The sequence below is a fragment of the Coregonus lavaretus genome (assembly GCF_964263955.1).
Source record: "Coregonus lavaretus genome assembly, chromosome: 4".
In the NCBI taxonomy this organism is placed as follows: Eukaryota; Metazoa; Chordata; class Actinopteri; order Salmoniformes; family Salmonidae; genus Coregonus; species Coregonus lavaretus.
Window position 1 is genome coordinate 41,529,622 of NC_139991.1, and position 20,247 is coordinate 41,549,868.

General features: G+C 42.6%; 1 protein-coding gene across 1 annotated transcript in view; it reads right to left on the bottom strand.

Moving 5' to 3' along the window:
* Window positions 1-20,247, bottom strand: part of LOC311127426 (unconventional myosin-Vb-like) — an 83,456-nt gene that overhangs the window by 8,880 nt on the left and 54,329 nt on the right. The window contains exons 14-27 of the mRNA XM_084159270.1: window positions 18,956-19,039; window positions 16,503-16,655; window positions 16,192-16,289; window positions 14,873-14,959; window positions 13,860-13,971; window positions 13,001-13,212; window positions 12,673-12,829; window positions 11,751-11,990; window positions 11,304-11,540; window positions 9,181-9,274; window positions 2,122-2,255; window positions 1,916-2,035; window positions 1,656-1,790; window positions 1,370-1,432 (exon numbers count right to left, since the gene is read on the bottom strand). Of these exons, the coding sequence (XP_084015396.1) occupies window positions 1,370-1,432; window positions 1,656-1,790; window positions 1,916-2,035; window positions 2,122-2,255; window positions 9,181-9,274; window positions 11,304-11,540; window positions 11,751-11,990; window positions 12,673-12,829; window positions 13,001-13,212; window positions 13,860-13,971; window positions 14,873-14,959; window positions 16,192-16,289; window positions 16,503-16,655; window positions 18,956-19,039 (1,926 nt within the window). The remainder of the gene's footprint in view (window positions 1-1,369; window positions 1,433-1,655; window positions 1,791-1,915; window positions 2,036-2,121; window positions 2,256-9,180; window positions 9,275-11,303; window positions 11,541-11,750; window positions 11,991-12,672; window positions 12,830-13,000; window positions 13,213-13,859; window positions 13,972-14,872; window positions 14,960-16,191; window positions 16,290-16,502; window positions 16,656-18,955; window positions 19,040-20,247) is intronic.

A 20,247-nucleotide genomic window follows, 5' to 3' on the forward strand; every position in this document is an offset into this window, starting at 1 on the left:
ATGCCTCTCAAATCTGCAAAATGCTCCACACACACATTTTTACTGCCAATCGAATCTAAACCCTGTGGCCTGTGCTATTATGGTGCTATTATCCAAGGTGCAAGAAGCAAGCCCCATAGAGATGGGCCAATGAGCAGAAATCGATTTTTAGGGGTTCACAGCTGTGAATGCCTACTGTTACTCTTAATTCTTATTTTGTATTTTTTAACATGGTCAAATAACTCAAGCATAGATTGGTAACTTTTTTTCTAATTTGGCCCACAGAAACTAGAGGCAATTAGTAACTTGGTCAAAAAGAATGGCGCCCACAAATTGGCCTTTCGCTGTTATTAGCAGTCTCACTTAAACCCTCATATCCACCACTCTGTTTGACCTAGTGACTTGAAACGTTGTAGGTATGTAGGTGTTTTACCTCATGCTGAACAAATTTGCCTCAAGGACCCATAAGGTCCGTCAGAATACATTTCCTCCATCTTGGACATTTAGGAAAAATTATTCTCATGAACCATAAGTCCAAATAACACAAAATTCAGTATGTAGGCCCATGATACATCTCTTAACTTAGTTTGAGAAAAGGGATTGGTTAAGAGATGACTGAGTTATTGACAAATCAGGAAATCTGATTTTACGTGTCCATTTAAATCCTTTGGAAATCCACCCTACAATGGCATATCAACTTGAAACTTGTTAGGGTCATCAAAGACGTTACCATGATGAACCATGCTACGTTTGGCATCTTAAAGAATAAGGAAACTTAACTAAAAAGTCATTTTCACACACGACAGTGTCTAGGGTTTACCAAAAATGGTGCAACAAACAAAAAACGTCCAGTCAGCGGCAGTCTTGTGGGCAAAAACAGTTAGTTGATGAGAGGTCGAAGGAGAATGGCAAGAATCATGCAAGCTAACAGGCGGGCCACAAACAGGCAAATAACGGTACGCACAACTCGTCGATCCTTGTCACAGATGGGCTATTGCAGCAGACGACCACACCGGGTTCCTCTCCTATCAGCTAAAAACAAGAAGAAACTGGACAATTGAGGAGTGGAAAAACATTGCCTGGTCCAACGAATCCCGGTTCCTGTTGCGTCATGCTGATGGCAGAGTCAAGATTTAGCGTAAGCATTATGAGTCCATGGCCCCATCCTGCCTGGTGTCATTGGTACAGGCTGGTGGCGGTGGTGTAGGGAATGTTTTACACCCACAGTTTCAAAGGCAGGACGGCCAAAGACACCAGAACAGACAGAGTGAAGAAGACATCGAACACCACAAATAGAGACATCCCACTGCTGAATAGTACTGTACACCGTGTTTGTCTGTGTGTATGCATGTTAGTTTGTGTATCTGTGTGGGGGTGGATGGATCTGTACCTTGAGACTGTTGTAGGCCAGGTCCGCACTCTCTTGCGCTGACGTTGTCTTTGGCTCAATGCCCTAAGAGAGACAGTTAATAGTAAATATTCCACTTTGGGTCGATAAAACAGAGGCAAGCAGCTTGAGGATCACGGTCCTGATCTTAAACTTAAAGGTATTCAAGAAAACAACTTGTTAAGATCAAAACCTCTACCTGCAGTAATGGGAGAAACGTCTGTGTAGGTCTTTAAGAAGGATACAAAAACAAGCAAGAGCATAACACTGGACTGAGACATGGGCCCACCTTGCGCTTAGCCTGGTCCTCCATCTTTTCCAGGTTGACTTGCAGTCTCTTCCTCTCCTGTTCCAGCTCTCTAACACGCTTCTGCAGCTTCATGAACACACCGATGTCCATCGCTGCCTTCTCCACTCCCATCTCCTGCAGGGGGACAATGTCAGGTCAGAATCTAGTCCAAGCAACTATGTACAGCAGGGCACAGTAAGCCTGTGTTAGACTGTATAAGGCTGTATAAAACTAGTTAATCCTGGTTAAGGGGGTCTTACCTCTACGAGCTGGATGGCATCGTCAGTGTCTCCCACCTCCGAGGTAGAGACGGAGGGATAATTGGAGTCAGACTCCAGGCTGCTCTGGTTAGAATTGTTCCTCCTGTGGCCAGGCTGAAACTGAAGGGTAGAGGAGACAGGGAACCATTGGACATCTGGCTTGGCATAGGACACCTATATGCAAATGTGCACACACACCCACACACCTTGGCCTCCTGTAGGTTGTCATATCTCTGCTCCAGTCTGGAGAACTCCCTAAGAAGATTCTGGTAGCGCTGCCTCTCCTCATCCAGCTCTGCCTGGACCCGACCCACACTCTGGGACGCACTGCTCTCCTGGTCTGAAGCACACACACACACGACCAGTCCACATCAATCACTTTCATGAGTCTCCACTTTTACTATTACTCAATTACTGTCCTGTAGATGAGCCCCCATTTGAGTGACTAGAAAACAAGCCATCACTAAGTTACATACAGTATTCTTCATTACAGGTACTGAATATCTATCTGCTAGTCTTTGATGTCATATTTATTTTATTAAGACCTAAAGTTATTTGGAATAGCAACTTGGTGTCATCACCATTTCATATATGAATTTGAGGGATAGGTTATTGTATTGTCATGATTCCAAATAACTTTTCTATCTTTGATCGTTTTCACATTGACGATAGCAAAGGGACATTCTTGAGAGGTTCGAGAAGCATATATTTTTGAGAGACAATACTATTACGTAAACTTGCGAAATTATCACATCTCGAGCGCTACCTCTGGTTTTACACTAGAAAAGAGATACAGTATTCACGTACACTCGCCTGACAGTTGCCCCCCTCTGAGCAGGGCAGTGTACCTAGTTGAGCTTAACACTCCTACTGTATAAATAGTAATAGCAGAGCAATGTTTTTGAAACATCTGAAATGTATAGACTTATATTTGAGACTTGTTTTATTGAGTTTTTACCTGAAACTGCAGTTAACATCCTGTTACATTCTGAAATTGTCGCAGTAGCTGCAGCCTGCCAGCTACAATGAGCCAAGAAAAACTATGGAAGCCCAATCCCGCAACGATATATATACACTACCAGTCAAAGGTTTGGACACACCTACTCATTCAAGGGTTTTTCTTAATTTTTTACATTGTAGAATAATAGTGAAGATATCAAAACTATGAAATAACACATATGGAATCATTTAGTAACCAAAAAAGTGTTAAACAAATCAAAATATATTTTATATTTGAGATTCTTCAAATAGCCACTCTTTGCCTTGACAGCTTTGCACACTCTTGGCATTCTCTCAACCAGCTTCATGAGGTAGTCACCTGGAATGCATTTCAATTAACAGGTGTGCCTTCTTAAAAGTTAATTTGTGGAATTTAAGTTAATGTGTTTTAGCCAATCAGTTGTGTTGTGACAAGGTAGGGGGGTATACAGAATATAGCCCTATTTGGTAAAAGACCAAGTCCATATTATGGCAAGAACAGCTCAAATAAGCAAAGAGAAATGACAGTCCATCATTACTTTAAGACATGAAGGTCAGTCAATACGGAACATTTCAAGAACTTTGAAAGTTTCTTCAAGTGCAGTCGCAAAAACCATCAAGCGCTATGATGAAACTGGCTCTCATGAGGACTGCCACAGGAATGGAAGACCCAGAGTTACCTATGCTGTAGAGGATAAGTTCATTAGAGTTACCAGCCTCAGAAATTGCAGCCCAAGTAAATGCTTCACAGAGTTCAAGTAACAGACACATCTCAACATCAACTGTTCAGAGGGGACTGTGTGAATCAGGCCTTCATGATCGAATTCCTGCAAAGAAACCACTACTAAAGGACACCAATAAGAAGAAGAGACCTGCTTGGGCCAATAAACACGAGCAATGGACAGTGGAAATTTGTCCTTTGGTCTGGAGTCCAAATTGGAGATTTTTTGTTCCAACCGCTGTGTCTTTGTAAGACGCGGTGTGGGTGAATGGATTATCTCTGCATGTGTAGTTCCCACCGTAAAGCATGGAGGATGTGGTGTTATGGTGTAGGGGTGCTTTGCTGGTGACACTGTGATTTATTTAGAATTCAAGGCACACTTAACCAGCATGGCTACCACAGCATTCTGCAGCGATTCGCAGTCCCATCTGGTTTGGGCTTAGTGGGACTATCATTTGTTTTTCAACAGGACAATTACCCAACACACCTCCAGGCTGTGTAAGGGCTATTTTACCAAGAAGGAGAGTGATGGAGTGCTGCATCAGATGACCTGTCCTCCACAATCCCCCCGACCTCAACCCAATTGAAATGTTTTGGGATGAGTCGGACAACAGAGTGAAGGAAAAGCAGCCAACAAGTGCTAAGCATATGTGGGAACTCCTTCAAGACTGTTGGAAAAGCATTCCAGGCGAAGCTGGTTGAGAGAATGCCAAGCGTGCGCAAAGCTGTCATCAACGCAAATGGTGGCTATTTGAAGAATCTCAAATATACCGTTTTTCCTATTTTGTTGCATTACAACCTGTAATTTAAATGGATTTTTATTTGGATTTCATGTAATGGACATCCACAAAATAGTCCAAATTGGTGACGTGAAATGAAAAAAAATGAAAAAAATAAAATAACGGAAAAGTGGTGCGTACATATGTATTCACCCCCTTTGCTATGAAGCCGCTAAATAAGATCTGGTGCAACCAATTACCTTCAGAAGTCACATAATTAGTTAAATAAAGTCCACCTGTGTTCAATCTAAGTGTCACATGATCTGTCACATGATCTCAGTATATATACACACCTGTTCTGAAAGGCCCCAGAGTCTGCAACACCACTAAGCAAGGGGCACCACCATGAAGACCAAGGAGCTCTCCAAACAGGTCAGGGACAAAGTTGTGGAGAAGTACAGATCAGGGTTGGGTTATAAAAAAATATCCGAAACTTTGAACATCCCACGGAGCACCATTAAATCCATTATTAAAAAATGGAAAGAATATGGCACCACAACAAACCTGCCAAGAGAGGGCCACCCACCAAAACTCATGGACCAGGCAAGGAGGGCATTAATCAGAGAGGCAACAAAGAGACCAAAGATAACCCTAAAGGAGCTGCAAAGCTCCGCAGCGGAAATTGGAGTATCTGTCCATAGGACCACTTTAAGCCGTACACTCCACAGAGCTGGGCTTTACGGAAGAGTGGCCAGAAAAATTGAATTTCTTAAAGAAATAAATAAGCAAACACGTTTGGTGTTTGCCAAATGGCATGTGGGAGACTCCCCAAACATATGGAAGAAGGTACTCTGGTCAGATGAGACTAAAATTGAGCTTTTTGGCCATCAAGGAAAACGCTATGTCTGGCGCAAACCCAACACCTCTCATCACCCCGAGAACACCATGGTGGTGGCAGCATCATGCTGTGGGGATGTTTTTCCATCGGCAGGGACTGGGAAACTGGTCAGAATTGAACGAATGATGGATGGCGCTAAATACAGGGAAATTCTTGAGGGAAACCTGTTTGTCTTCCAGAGATTTGAGACTGGGACAGAGGTTCACCTTCCAGCAGGACAATGACCCTAAGCATACTGCTAAAGCAACACTCGAGTGGTTTAAGGGGAAACATTTAAATGTCTTGGAATGGCCTAGTCAAAGCCCAGACCTCAATCCAATTGAGAATCTGTGGTATGACTTAAAGATTGCTGTACACCAGCGGAACCCATCCAACTTGAAGGAGCTGGAGCAGTTTTGCCTTGAAGAATGGGCAAAAATCCCAGTGGCTAGATGTGCAACGCTTATAGAGACATACCCCAAGAGACTTGCAGCTGTAATTGCTGCAAAAGGTGGCTCTACAAAGTATTGACTTTGGGGGGGTGAATAGTTATGCACGCTCAAGTTGTCTGTTTTTTTGTCTTATTTCTTGTTTGTTTCACACAAAAAAATATTTTACATCTTCAAAGTGGTAGGCATGTTGTGTAAATCAAATGATACAAACCCCCAATTTTTTTTATTTATTCCAGGTTGTAAGGCAACAAAATAGGAAAAATGCCAAGGGGGAGAATACTTTCGCAAGCCACTGTAAAATATATTTTGATTTGTTGAATACTTGTTTGGTTACTACATGATTGCATATGTGTTATTTCATAGTTTTGATGTCTTCACTATTATTCTACAATGTAGAAAATAGTAAAAATAAAGAAAAACCCTTGAATGAGTAGGTGTGTCCAAACCCTTGACTGGTACTGTATATACAGTGAGGGAAAAAAGTATTTGATCCCCTGCTGATTTTGTACGTTTGCCCACTGACAAAGAAATGATCACTCTATAATTTTAATGGTAGGTTTATTTGAACAGTGAGAGACAGAATAACAACAAAAGAATCCAGAAAAACGCATGTCAAAAATGTTATAAATTGATTTGCATTTTAATGAGGGAAATAAGTATTTGACCCCCTCTCAATCAGAAAGATTTCTGGCTCCCAGGTGTCTTTTATACAGGTAACGAGCTGAGATTATGAGCACACTCTTAAAGGGAGTGCTCCTAATCTCACCTTGTTACCTGTATAAAAGACACCTGTCCACAGAAGCAATCAATCAATCAGATTCCAAACTCTCCACCATGGCCAAGACCAAAGAGCTCTCCAAGGATGTCAGGGACAAGATTGTAGACCTACACAAGGCTGGAATGGGCTACAAGACCATCGCCAAGCAGCTTGGTGAGAAGGTGACAACAGTTGGTGCGATTATTTGCAAATGGAAGGAACACAAAAGAACAGTCAATCTCCCTCGGCATGGGGCTCCATGCAAGATCTCACCTTGTGGAGTTGTAATGATCATGAGAACGGAGAGGAATCAGCCCAGAACTACATGGGAGGATCTTGTCAATGATCTCAAGGCAGCTGGGACCATAGTCACCAAGAAAACAATTGGTAACACACTACACTGTGAAGGACTGAAATCCTGCAGCGCCCGCAAGGTCCCCCTGCTCAAGAAAGCACATATACATGCACGTCTGAAGTTTGCCAATTAACATCTGAATGATTCAGAGGAGAACTGGGTGAAAGTGTTGTGGTCAGATGAGACCAAAACGGAGCTCTTTGGCATCAACTCAACTCGCCGTGTTTGGAGGAGGAGGAATGCTGCCTATGACCCCAAGAACACCATCCCCACCGTCAAACATGGAGGTGGAAACATTATGCTTTGGGGGTGTTTTTCTGCTAAGGGGACAGGACAACTTCACCGCATTAAAGGGACGATGGACGGGGCCATGTACCGTCAAATCTTGGGTGAGAACCTCCTTCCCTCAGCCAGGCCATTGAAAATGGGTCGTGGATGAGTATTCCAGCATGACAATGACCCAAAACACACGGCCAAGGCAACAAAGGAGTGGCTCAAGAAGAAGCACATTAAGGTCCTGGAGTGGCCTAGCCAGTCTCCAGACCTTAATCCCATAGAAAATCTGTGGAGGGAGCTGAAGGTTCGAGTTGCCAAACGTCAGCCTCGAAACCTTAATGACTTGGAGAAGATCTGCAAAGAGGAGTGGGACAAAATCCCTCCTGAGATGTGTGCAAACCTGGTGGCCATCTACAAGAAACGTCTGACCTCTGTGATTGCCAACTAGGGTTTTGCCACCAAGTACTAAGTCATGTTTTGCAGAGGGGTCAAATACTTATTTCCCTCATTAAAATGCAAATCAATTTATAACATTTTTGACATGCGTTTTTCTGGATTTCTTTGTTGTTATTCTGTCTCTCACTGTTCAAATAAACCTACCATTAAAATTATAGACTGATCATTTCTTTGTCAGTGGGCAAACGTACAAAATCAGCAGGGGATCAAATACTTTTTTCCCTCACTGTATATGTTTTTATAGGCCTACTATCTCAAAATGTTTAGATATGTAAGTCAACATTTTGAGATACGCAGGTGAAACTACGCAAGTCAAAATGTTGAGATAATATATTCTATTTGTATGAAATTACTGTTTCATTTGTAACATTTTGTGGTGATTTCAGAGGTGGCACCACAGGTCCCGAAGTGGTGGGGGGGAATTGTTTTTCGTGATCTGGTAGGCTAACCACACCAGGTAAAACTCTGGTTATGACATAGTAATAAATCAGCTGTAAAAACAGTTTTATATATGCTATGATGGGACCAGATATTTTACCAGGTCATATGTTGTTGTTTTTTTACTCTTGGAAAAACTCCTGGTCCTAGGGAGGATGAAAACATGATCGTTCTCCCCCACTCCCTCTTGAAACCAACCCTTTAATGCATTATTTGCATTTATATATCATCTTTATATACTGCGGTGGACGGCCTGATAACTCGTTTATTGGCTCTTTTCATCCCCAAGGTTCCTAAGAGGACCATATCATACTCTGTTATTACAAGGGATTGGATTGAATATGAAGGCAGAATCACTGGGATCATAGTATGTTGCTACTGTAATGTTAATGTAATACATAAATAATAGGGGTTCTCTGGTGTGTAATATCCCTAGCTCCAAAAACGTGGGCTTTTACACCAGCCTGGACAACATGCTGCTCTAACCGGCAGTAGAAAATAAAAAGCACAGTAATGTTACAGTTCATAGTGCTGTCGCTCATCCCAAGGGGACCCGAGAGAACCCTACAGTAACACTGCAGATAAAGAGAGCAGATTTGGCCAATATTAAGGCGACAACACTTCAATATCTACTTCAATTTCCACCAGAAAAGAGTAGATACAGTGTTCAGTAAGTCAAATGTGGGTCATGGCTGGTGTGATATTTTATGTAAAATGATTTCCTTTGAACTGCTCTGTGATTAAACATCCCGTTTGAAGTATTGCACATGGCATTTAGAGGGGCAGTGGTAATGTTCAGAGATTATGATGTAAACTATAAGTGACTTCTTATTGACAAAGAAGTCCATTGACGAATGGATTTAACAAATTGATTGATTTATGTTTAGCACACATACAGGTACATAGTTCAAAACGAATATGTTTCACTTTCCCACGTGAACCCAATACTAAACAATGGCTGACTTCAGTCTCAGGTAAAAAAAATAATTAAAAAAAGTCTCACATTGCTGCTGCCGTGTAACTTGATGCGGTTTCTGCCTCTCTCGTCCTACTTCCACACAGAAACCCCTTTTGTGTGGGGAAACGAGCCGTCCCTCGCCTCAGGGCAGGTCAGGCAGACTGCAAGGCTCACTGTGACTACAGTTTCACCTTCAACCACTCCTATACATCAACTAATCACTGTAGTAATCCTATTGTTTACATCTTAGTGGTGTATGAGATCTAAAAAGCACTTACCTTCTGTACTCTTGGAGTGGTGCAGAATCCTTTGGTTCATCTTCTCCTTTTCACTCTTCAGCATGGCATTCTCCCTCTCTAGCTCCTCCACTCTCTAAGAAAAAAGAACAAGCGCATTAATGAAAGACATTGAGACATCAGAAAGAGCATGGTGGCCATTCAAGAGCTTTGCATTTTCTTTTATCCATTTTCATTTGCTACTTCAGACGATAGATGCTACTTACTCTCTATAAGTGAGCAAAAGGTCTATTTAGTCGTTTTGTTTCTCTGTTTCTCTTTAAGTGACTATAACTCTGTAGATCCTGCGTGTGAGGCTCTCATAGTGATGTCAGACGGTGCTAGAGAGCCAGGGACAATTCCTGCATTGTTACAAATTGGCTGACTTGAGAGAGAATCAAAGGGGCAAAGAGGGGTACAGTGAGAGAAAAAAGTATTTGATCCCCTGCTGATTTTGTATGTTTGCCCACTGACAAAGAAATGATCAGTCTATCATTTTAATGGTAGGTTTATTTGAACAGTGAGAGAGAATAACAACAAAAAAATCCAGAAAAACACATGTCAAAAATGTTATAAATTGATTTGCATTTTAATGAGGGAAATAAGTATTTGACCCCCTCTCAATCAGAAAGATTTCTGGCTCCCAGGTGTCTTTTATACAGGTAACGAGCTGAGATTAGGAGCACACTCTTAAAGGGAGTGCTCCTAATCTCAGCTTGTTACCTGTATAAAAAGACACCTGTCCACAGAAGCAATCAATCAATCAGATTCAATTGGTAACACACTACGCCGTGAAGGACTGAAATCCTGCAGCGCCCGCAAGGTCCCCCTGCTCAAGAAAGCACATATACATGCACGTCTGAAGTTTGCCAATTAACATCTGAATGATTCAGAGGAGAACTGGGTGAAAGTGTTGTGGTCAGATGAGACCAAAACGGAGCTCTTTGGCATCAACTCAACTCGCCGTGTTTGGAGGAGGAGGAATGCTGCCTATGACCCCAAGAACACCATCCCCACCGTCAAACATGGAGGTGGAAACATTATGCTTTGGGGGTGTTTTTCTGCTAAGGGGACAGGACAACTTCACTGCATCAAAGGGACGATGGACGGGGCCATGTACCTTCAAATCTTGGGTGAGAACCTCCTTCCCTCAGCCAGGGCATTGAAAATGGGTCGTGGATGGGTATTCCAGTATGACAATGACCCAAAACACACGGCCAAGGCAACAAAGGAGTGGCTCAAGAAGAATCACATTATGGTCCTGGAGTGGCCTTGCCAGTCTCCAGACCTTAATCCCATAGAAAATATGTGGAGGGAGCTGAAGGTTCGAGTTGCTTAACGTCAGGCTCGAAACCTTAACGTCTTAGAGAAGATCTGCAAAGAGGAATGGGACCTCTGTGATTGCCAACAAGGGTTTTGCCACCAAGTACTAAGTCATGTTTTGCAGAGGGGTCAAATACTTGCAAATCAATTCATAACATTTTTGACATGCGTTTTTCTGGATTTTGTTGTTGTTATTCTGTCTCCCACTGTTCAAATAAACCTACCATTAAAATTATAGACTGATCATTTCTTTGTCAGAGGGCAAACGTACAAAATCAGCAGGGGATCAAATACTTTTTTCCCTCACTGTATTTATTACCACTGAGGCACCGAAAAAGCCCAAGGCCAATTTACTTAACAATGATCTTCTTAATTCCTAAGTCAGGTGGTCAAAACAATACAAAAATGTATACATGATATCAATTTCAGGTCAGCAGGAGAGCACTGATACAATACAGTTGAATCCATAATGAGATTGTTGGAGAGTCTGATGTTCAGTAATAAGACTAAGAATTTATTTGATTCTTAGAGTAAGAATTCAGTAAAACTGCTGCTACCAGCATCTTTTGGAGTTGTTTCAACAGAAGGTTTTATTCATTGAACAGAAGGGCTTTGGAGAACATACAAGGTTCAGTACTAAGATAACTCTGAATGATCTAAATGGACAGAGAAAGATGGCAACCTGTCTGCTAATTATAAAACAGTCTGTCCAATCTTGAGGCACTGAACAGCATACAAAATCCCAAATGACAGCCTTATAAAAGGAACATTTACTTTCTCCCCTTCAGTGATTGACAGCTCACCTGTTCCAGTCCCATCTTCTCGTTGCTGTGCTCCTCCTCAAGCTTCTTCCTGTGGGCGTGTGCTTCCTGGAGCTCCGCCCTCAGCTTCTCCAGCTCCTCCCTTAGAGAGGTCAGCTGACTGCCGTCTCCCTGGCGACTGCGCATCGTCTCCAGCTCCTTCTGCAGTTTGTTCACCTCTGAGCCCAGGGAGGCTTTGGCCACCACCAGCTGCTCATTCTGAGTCTTCAGATCTTTGGTCTACACAGTGGGACAGGAGAGAGAGCGCTGGTTACTACTATTGGACATCACATCACTTTTTAACATAACTTACAGTCTAGACTAGCTAAAAACATTAGGTGCCAAAATGATTGCAAAGAGAAAGGAATATTGTGCCTTTCATTGTGCCCGTCTTTGTATTATGGTACTCCCATAAAGTGACCTGGGTCAGAAACGTGTCTATGACTGTACCTGGTCATCCATTTTCCTCTGCAGTTGGACAATCTTGTTCTCCATGCCTGTGTTGAGCTTCTTCAGATGTTGGGCGGACCTCGCCTCGATCTTCAGCTGTTTCAGCTCACGCTTGGCACGCATGCGGCGGTAGGCACACTGGATGGTGATGGCGGCGTTCCGTGCCCGCCTGAACTTCCTCCTGGTGAGCCAGCCTCGGACATGCTTCTGGATGATCATGGCTTTGTGATGCAGAAGGAACTGGGGAGGTGGAGAGGGGAGGTAGAGATCAGGGACAAGGAACCATTTATTATACTGTACAATGTGATGGGAAATATCAAATCAAAATCAAATCAAATTGTATTTGTCACATGTGCCGAATACAACAGGTGTAGACCTTACCGTCAAATGCTTACTTACAAACTCTTAACCAACAATGCAGTTTTAAGAAAATAGCGTTAAGTATCTACTAAATACACTAAAGTAAAAAAATAAAAATAATAATAATAACAATAATGAGGTTATATACAGGGGGTGTCGGTACCGAGTCAACGTGCAGGGGTACAGGTTAGTCGAGGTAAATATGTAGTTAACCCCAGTAGGGGGAAATTCTAGAGTTCTCAATCCAAAGGGAATCTAGTGTATCCGAGAAGGCGCCATAGCAGGCAGCATTTATGCAAGGTCCGCCTGATCACATTCCGTTTTAAATCGGAGCACTTCGTCTCCAATTTTCCAGTCAAACAAACAGGACAAGTCCAAGACTGAGGCATCATCCCAGGGCACTCATTACTCCTGATAGAGATCTAATCAATTTCAACAACTGATAGTTTCAACACTAATACAGTGAGAGATTGGGAACAAATGAGTGTATACAAAATCCTGGATAAAGAAGGTGAAAAGGTCAACCAGTGACATAACAAGTAGAGTGTTGTGGTTGTAGTACCTCCTGGAAGATCCTGCGGGTGAACATGCCCCTGGTAAAGGCCTGGATGGTGACAATAGCCTGTCTCACCCTCAGATAGTCCCTCCGCTCTCGGACCATACGATACTGCTTCTGACAAATAACAGCAGTGCGGGTTAGACGCAGATGCTCCGCAAGCCTGAAACAGACAGAGAAAGACAGCAAAGGGAGGAGGACAGGGAAAGGAGTTACAACACTGGCACCGATATTGACAACAACTGGTTCATGACCCTTGTAGTGTGATTTATCAAGAAGTTCCCGCATGGGAACACTTTGTTAGTGTAGCAGAACGGTGTGTTTCTCCTCTCACCTGCGGGCCATGTAACCGCGGCCAAATCTCTGCAAGGTGATGGCAGACTTGCGTATCTTCTGGTAGCGGACCCTCTGCAGCCAGCCTCGCACTGTCTTCTGGATCTTGATGCAGGCGGAGCGGAACTTGTCTGCCCTCAGCTTCTCCAGGTAGGCCACTTGGCCCGCTCTAAAGAAGATCTTGGTCTTGCCAAACTGGAACTTGTCTGGGTCCTAGTGAGGGAGAAAGACCAGGTCATTTTGTTTCCATTCATTAATTCAGTTAAATGGAACTTCAGCTCGATCAACTGAGCATCAAGGCAGTTAGTTAAGTGGACGTTATCAAACACGAGGTTTCCATTACATACTGTCCAAAGCGCATACAAATGATATTCCATTAATAATGTATTAATAACATGAATAAACTCCATGTTCTCTTGCTCATGTACAGAGATGGAGAGGAGCGAGATGCCAAGAGAACCTCTCAGACTGTGCATACTGAATTATCCACTGTTCCTAGTGAACACAACTCTGCTACTCCATTAGGACTGAAACTCTGCTACTCCATTAGGACTGAAACTCTGCTACTCCATTAGGACTGAAACTCTGCTACTCCATTAGGACTGAAACTCTGCCTTTCTACATCCCCATTCCCCAGGTTCAAACATTCAAGGTTGTTGTCTCTCAATACTGGAAAAGTACTGTATCAGATCAGACATGCAGTAGGTTCAATAATGCAAAGATGGACCTGAAGGAGTTAGGGAGCTCTGTTGAAAAGAACAACATCCGAAAGGGAGTTCTTCAGACACATTTCTTTCTTTTTTATTCGTTCATTTCCTTTCCTATCCTGCTTGGGGCTTTAGGGCTGAAATCTTTCTTACCTTGACCAGGGTTTCCAGCAGGTTCCTACACACCAGTTTCTTGTCCCCTACGGTCATATCGGACTTCTTCATGAGGACTCTGTATCTGTTGAAGAAGTCTGGGTACGTCCACCTGGAATCACATAGGACTGGCTGAGAATCAAGTCAAACACAGAGACAGCACAAATCTGAAACAGGCATGTTTTAATTCATGAAAAAGAAAACCATTGTATTATTTTTAACAAAATAAAATCTAAAAAATGTCATTACCACTTCCACGCTACATAAGGCATGATTATTGTTAATCTCTAGTTTTTTGGGGTTTGGACCATGAGCAGGTCAGGACTAGTGTCGGTCCTCTAGACATGAAACAGTAAGACTGCACTTTCTCACGCAGTATTCTGTCTCTGTTTTATGCTGTGTAATGGAATCAAATTGTTATTAGGAGAGTTTTCGTGATCAGTGGTGAATTGCTCTCCTGCTGTTCTCCCGCAGGGAAGCACGTAACTCAGGAGAGACGGAATTCAATTTCCCCCCTGCTTAGGCGACCGAGAAAGCTCAATGATAGAGCAATAAAATCAGACAAAAGAGGAAGAGCCTTCGTCCAGGCCTGGGCCACCGGCACAAATTCCGAAAGTGACATTTAGCAGACGCTCTTATCCAGAGCGACTTATGAGTGCATACATTTTTCATACATCACCCAGAAGTGGCATAACAACCACATTCTATTCTATTACAATATATAATAATAATAATAATAATAATAATAATAATAATAATAATAATAATATTATATGCCATTTAGCAGAAGTTTTTATCCAAAGCGACATATAGCCTTGCGTGCATAAATGTTTTATATGGGTGGACCCAGCGGGAATCGAACCCACACCCCTTGGTGTTGCAAGCGCCATGCTCTACCAACTGACCCACACAGGACCACAATTAATTACTTTGCTTCCACTATCTATTGCACACAACAGAGAACGTGCCCACCCATGTTTTGGTAGTGCTCTGTGTGTGAGAAGCAATCTTACCTTGATGGGTACCCAGCAGCACTGATGCGGATGGTCTCCAGGACTCCACATGCCCTCAGTTGCTGCACAGCTCTCCTAGAGTCAAACCTGCAACAGAGAGAGGTACAAAATAACATGTATACAAAGTTCCTAATTGTTCCCCCATCACAATGAAAACACACCATTCTAGGAGGGTTAATTACAATACACAGACACAGGTAAAGACTATCCCACTCTCCCTACCTGAGCTTAAGCTTCCCCTTCAGCATTGTACACGTCTCCATTAAGCAGAAGACAGAAGCATTAAGAGGATGTTAATGCTAGTCAGCTAGGTGCTGCCTGGGCAGACTGACTGTGTCCCTACATACAGCCTTCAGTATGTTTGCTAAAGTCCAGCCACAGCATGTGACCAAGGCACATCATTAGATTTAGAGACCTTGAAGAGGCACTTGTGCTAAAGAATGCATCATGAAGAGGCCAACATGACCTGACCTCTCCTTCTGTCCTGTTTTTCAGAAGTCAACATTCTACGTCTACAATGTGTGCTGTAGTAGAAAAGCCTTAGAACACAAGACAGACTTCCTTAATCGACCTCTAAAAAACTAAAACATAGGTGTGCTGGTTTAAATGTCCCATTCTACACTGCTTATCAAGACAACATTGTTTATTGAAAAACGGTCTTCATTTTGGACGAGGGTTTCTGGTAACAGTCAACATGGTTGTGCCACTGTGAGCAAGAGAAACTCTGTTATTGAGTCAGAGGACTTGAGAGAGTTATTCAGCAAGAGACAGAATCAGTAACTCAGGCTACGCTAGGGCCTAGGCAACCAAAAAACAAACACAGCACACGCAGGTGATGTGTCTCTTTGTCTGTCACCCACAGTACTCTCTCCTTGTTGTCTTTTCCCCTGACTCCATGCATGTTTGTTAGTGTTCTGTTACATAAGCAAATATTACCTCACTATGACCGTACCACATGTTTCATAAGAATGGGAGACCACATATTAGGCTTCTAGATCTGATTAGTGAAGCCAGTCACGATAAGAAGTTGGCTTCTGACGCTTAATCATACTGTACACAAACATACACACAGAACAGAGGCCTCTTTGTTTACAGTAATACTGTACCAGTAGGTACAGAAGTCCCAAAAGCATCTCCTACACTAAAAAGGGGCAAGGTTTTTCAGTAAACCTAAACAAAGTTGGCTATATAAATGGCTATTTGAGCAGAGAAGTTACATGAGACAGACAAGACACACAAACTCGTATTCTGTTGCCTACATACACAGTCACCCACACAAATGTGTCAGACAGGGTGACTGAAACTAAATATTTACTCACGAGAATGCCTCCTTCTCATCATTAGGCTTGATGCAACGCACATAGTGGGGGGTGGTGGCATTCAGGGTCTCCATGAGAAGATGCAGGGAACTGCGGAACTACAGTTCACAAACAGAGGAAAGGAGGATAAGAAGTACTGCAAAGGCAAAGTTATAAAAAACGACGGTGTCCACCAAGCATTGTAAAAAGACTTGTTATGTCATTGCTTCCTAATGAAAGGTTAAATACACTGTTAAGAAATGGACTATGACACTGACACAGACAGACTCCTGATTGAACTCAGGCCTCATGGTGTCAGAAAGGATGCTAACCTGGTGGCCCACGGTTTTCCTGTGCTCCTTGTTGGGGACTTTAGGTGTAGGTTTGGCCGAGCGCACGTTGATCCTGGAGGACTTGCTGGAAGAAGACGTGGAGCTGCTGCCGTCTTTATTACTATCCTGGAACAGATCCGCCACGAGCTGAAACTGGGAGAGAGGGAACCAATTAACATCATTAATATGTTTAGCAGATGGTTTCATCCAAAACAGATTATATTATAACCCATTTTACAGCCGGATAACAACATAAAATCCCCAACCACACAGAAAGTGGCGTGGAATTCCATAAAAATCATTTTCATGAGAAATATTTGTACATAGTCCTATACTGTAGGATCCAGTGAAATGGCTGATGTTATTATAAATAACACTGGTGATACTACAGAAATGAAAAACTGGACAGGACGTCAATAAACCAGCATTTAGGCTTCAGTCAGGAGCGTTCTGTAGTCACATCTCCTCAGCAGAACCAGTGAAGGGGAACAATCTGAGTGTCAAGCAGCAGCATCCTTGTACTTGTGGTGGATGCAGAGGGAATACTGATAATGGCAAAATAATATCTCCGTCACAGATAAGGCTTGTGTGGTTAGACAGTACTAATTCAGTGCAGTGCAGTCCCACCATCCATACTAATAACTATTCTCTCATGCCAAACTTGCGAAAAGTATTCTGACATGAACATGAACTTTCTTTTGGAAAATGTTTCCTTTATAACTTTGCAAAGAATAAGCTCTGCAAGCAGGATTGGATTTATGGTCCCTCTATGAAGATTCATAGACGTTCCTTGATCCATCCACTACCTCTGGCTTGGGGTACAGCTCAGGTACCTCCAGAGTTAGCAGGGCTTTCAGGCTGTGAGAGATGACAGTAATGGTCCATTGAGGAAAGACTTATCAGCTGGAGGAGGTTTCATGACCTTCACATGTCCTCCAAGGCTCCCCAATGTTGACAGATTTCTGCGCCACTGTCAGCTAGATATGAGGGGGTTTAAACAAGCTTGGGCCTCTTGCCAAGTTCTCAGAGTAAATTACTGTGCAAAACTGACTCTAGAAAGGAAGTGGAAGAGAGATACAGAGACAGAGAAATGCAGTACAGGAAATTGTACAATATTGAGACTGCCATCACCAGGGGTGGACATGTTATGTCTTTATCACTGCTTTTGTTTAGGAAACCTTACCGCAGCGTTTCCTAAACTTGGTCCTCGGGATCCCAAGAGGTGCACACACAGCTGATTCAAATGATCAAAGCTTGTTGATTAGTTGATTATTTGAATCAGCTGTGTAGCGCTAGGGCAAAAACCCTTGGGGTCCCGAAGACCGAGTTTTGGAAACCCTGCCTTACTGCATCTGAAATGTATTGATTCTATTCAATCATTCTGATATTTATTTGTGCTGTTCAATGGAGCTTGGTGTCTTTCTGATAGTAAATGGATTTTTGCCACTGACGAGATGCTTTTAGACAGAACATAAATTATGAAATCTCTCCTTGCCTCTCAATATTCCTTCTCATTTGCACGCTCTTAATGGCTGTTGCATTAGTAATGCTGAGGAGAGGATTTTGGCGAGAGGGAGACAAGATGGTAGAAAGAGAAATTCCTGAATCCTAATGTGATATGAAATGAACTAAAGTTGGTATTTGTCCCAAAGAGAGTGGCAGAGAGGGTGTGAAGGTTGAAATGAACTGAACTGAAATGACTGACAAAGCCAATGCACTTGTGGCTCTCATCACTTAATCAGTTAAAAAGATAATGCAGAGAACATGAGCTGAAGTGAGGTTCCAATCAAGCAGTTTGAGTTTGGCTTGGAGAGGTAGGAGTCAGGGAGTCTACAGAAAGTGTGTGTGTGTGTTTGTTGTGATTGTGACAATTCATCTGCAATATAGTCGAATTTTGATATGACTTCTTAATTGACGTTCAATGTATTTCAAATGAGAATGTAAAGCAGGATTTAAACTGTAGGGTTAATATGAAGTGTTGTCAAGTTGTCAGCCTGGCTTTAAACAACAACTCTATCTAATAGGAGCTATACTTCCCATCATAGGAACCTGTGAAATGCTTCCAACTTGCCACTTTCTAAATCGTGTTACTTTCTTGCGTCATTGCACTCTGTCCCAAAACTGAAGGCTCTTTCAGCAGTAAACTAATTTGGTAAAAGCTTTACGGTGCAGCTTTTCCAAGAAAGAAGTCCATAAAAATGTATGCACTCACTATAAACTGTAAGTCGCTCTGGATAAGAGCGTCTGCTAAATGACTAAAATGTAAATGTAAATAAACTCAGTAAAAACCAAAGGTTAAATTAGTTAGAGCTTAAAAATAGAATTCTTTGTGACAAGCTTTCTGCAGTTAAGTGGGCAGAGTGTGTTGTTCAGTGTGAGTTGAAGTGTCCACTAGATTATTTTAAATGATTGTGTCATTGTGGTAGTGGTCTAATGACATTATTCTCTCTCACCTTGCTGGCCTTCAGAATGTTGATGTGTTCCTCGTAGACGGTGTCTCTGTTCTTCTCCAGGAAGCCATCACACTGGTACTCAACCTGCCAAGGGGGGAACAGAGGTAGATATAATGGACTGCACCAGCAGCAATTTACAGCCAAATACACTGACAACTAAATTAGCAAACATTTAATCAACTATGGTAATTATGTACAATAGGGACACTGAGGGTTGTCTGTTCAAATCCCAAGTGGCCCATACAGTCCTGCTGTTGTGTCCCGCAGCAATGCACTTACAGTCACCGTAACTAAACATCCAGCTGTACATTGAATAATTTAAAGTATGTAGCAGTTTAAACAGAAGCATTTACTGAGCACGAAAAAAAGGATGAGCCAGGTTAGCTAACATTCTGTAAACCTATAAAAGCATCCAGTCAGATGTAAAATAACATGGGGAAATGAGTGCAGGTATTGATAGGAAGGAAATCCCTCTCAGTCAGTCTCCCGTCCTTCCATTTTGTCTGTCCATCAGCAGCCCTAGCCTCCAGGCCAGTCTGGTGTGACACTTTACCCCTGCTCTCTCCTCTTTCTCACAGATAGGGTTGCAGGCTGTTCTCGTTGAACAAGGGCGCGAGAGAGGAAGAACAGTGAGTGAACGCAGATCCTACAGCTTTTCACTTGACGAGTTAGACAAAGAGAAACACCCCAAGGGAATCGGTTTAATACCATCTTCACAGAGGAGAGCTGGGGAAATCCTATTGACATTAACAGGACTCTCGCATCCCTTGTTTTTCATGGAAATTACCATAGTAAATAAATGACATTGCTACAGCAGCCTGCCTTTCATCTGTTTACATGACCCACATCAGGCATCAGACACACAGGCAGTCCTTTCACTGGGGGAAAGTTCTAGTTAGTGCCAGCTCCTTGAAGTAGGAGTGCTGCTCTTTGAGTTAATTAGAGCTTGTGTATGTGTCATAAGGAGGAGGGGAGACATTGCAGGGCCATTGAGATCACTCACAATAATACTAACACACAAAGCATCTGATGAGTCATCATGGGATAATCACATTGGCTCTTTTCAGGCAAAGCCCCTGCAATGAGGGTGATTCATGTCATGTCCTTAAAGTCCTTTGAATAGCACAATTTGTAGATGGTCCTAATTATTCAGCCAGGTATACTGAAGCAGTTAGGTTTAAACACATGACCTTGCTTAAGGACTGTAACAATAGGATTCCCCCCCCCCCCCAAAATGACATTTGAACCAACAACCTAGCATTGGGTACATTTTCACTTAACTGAAGAGCCAT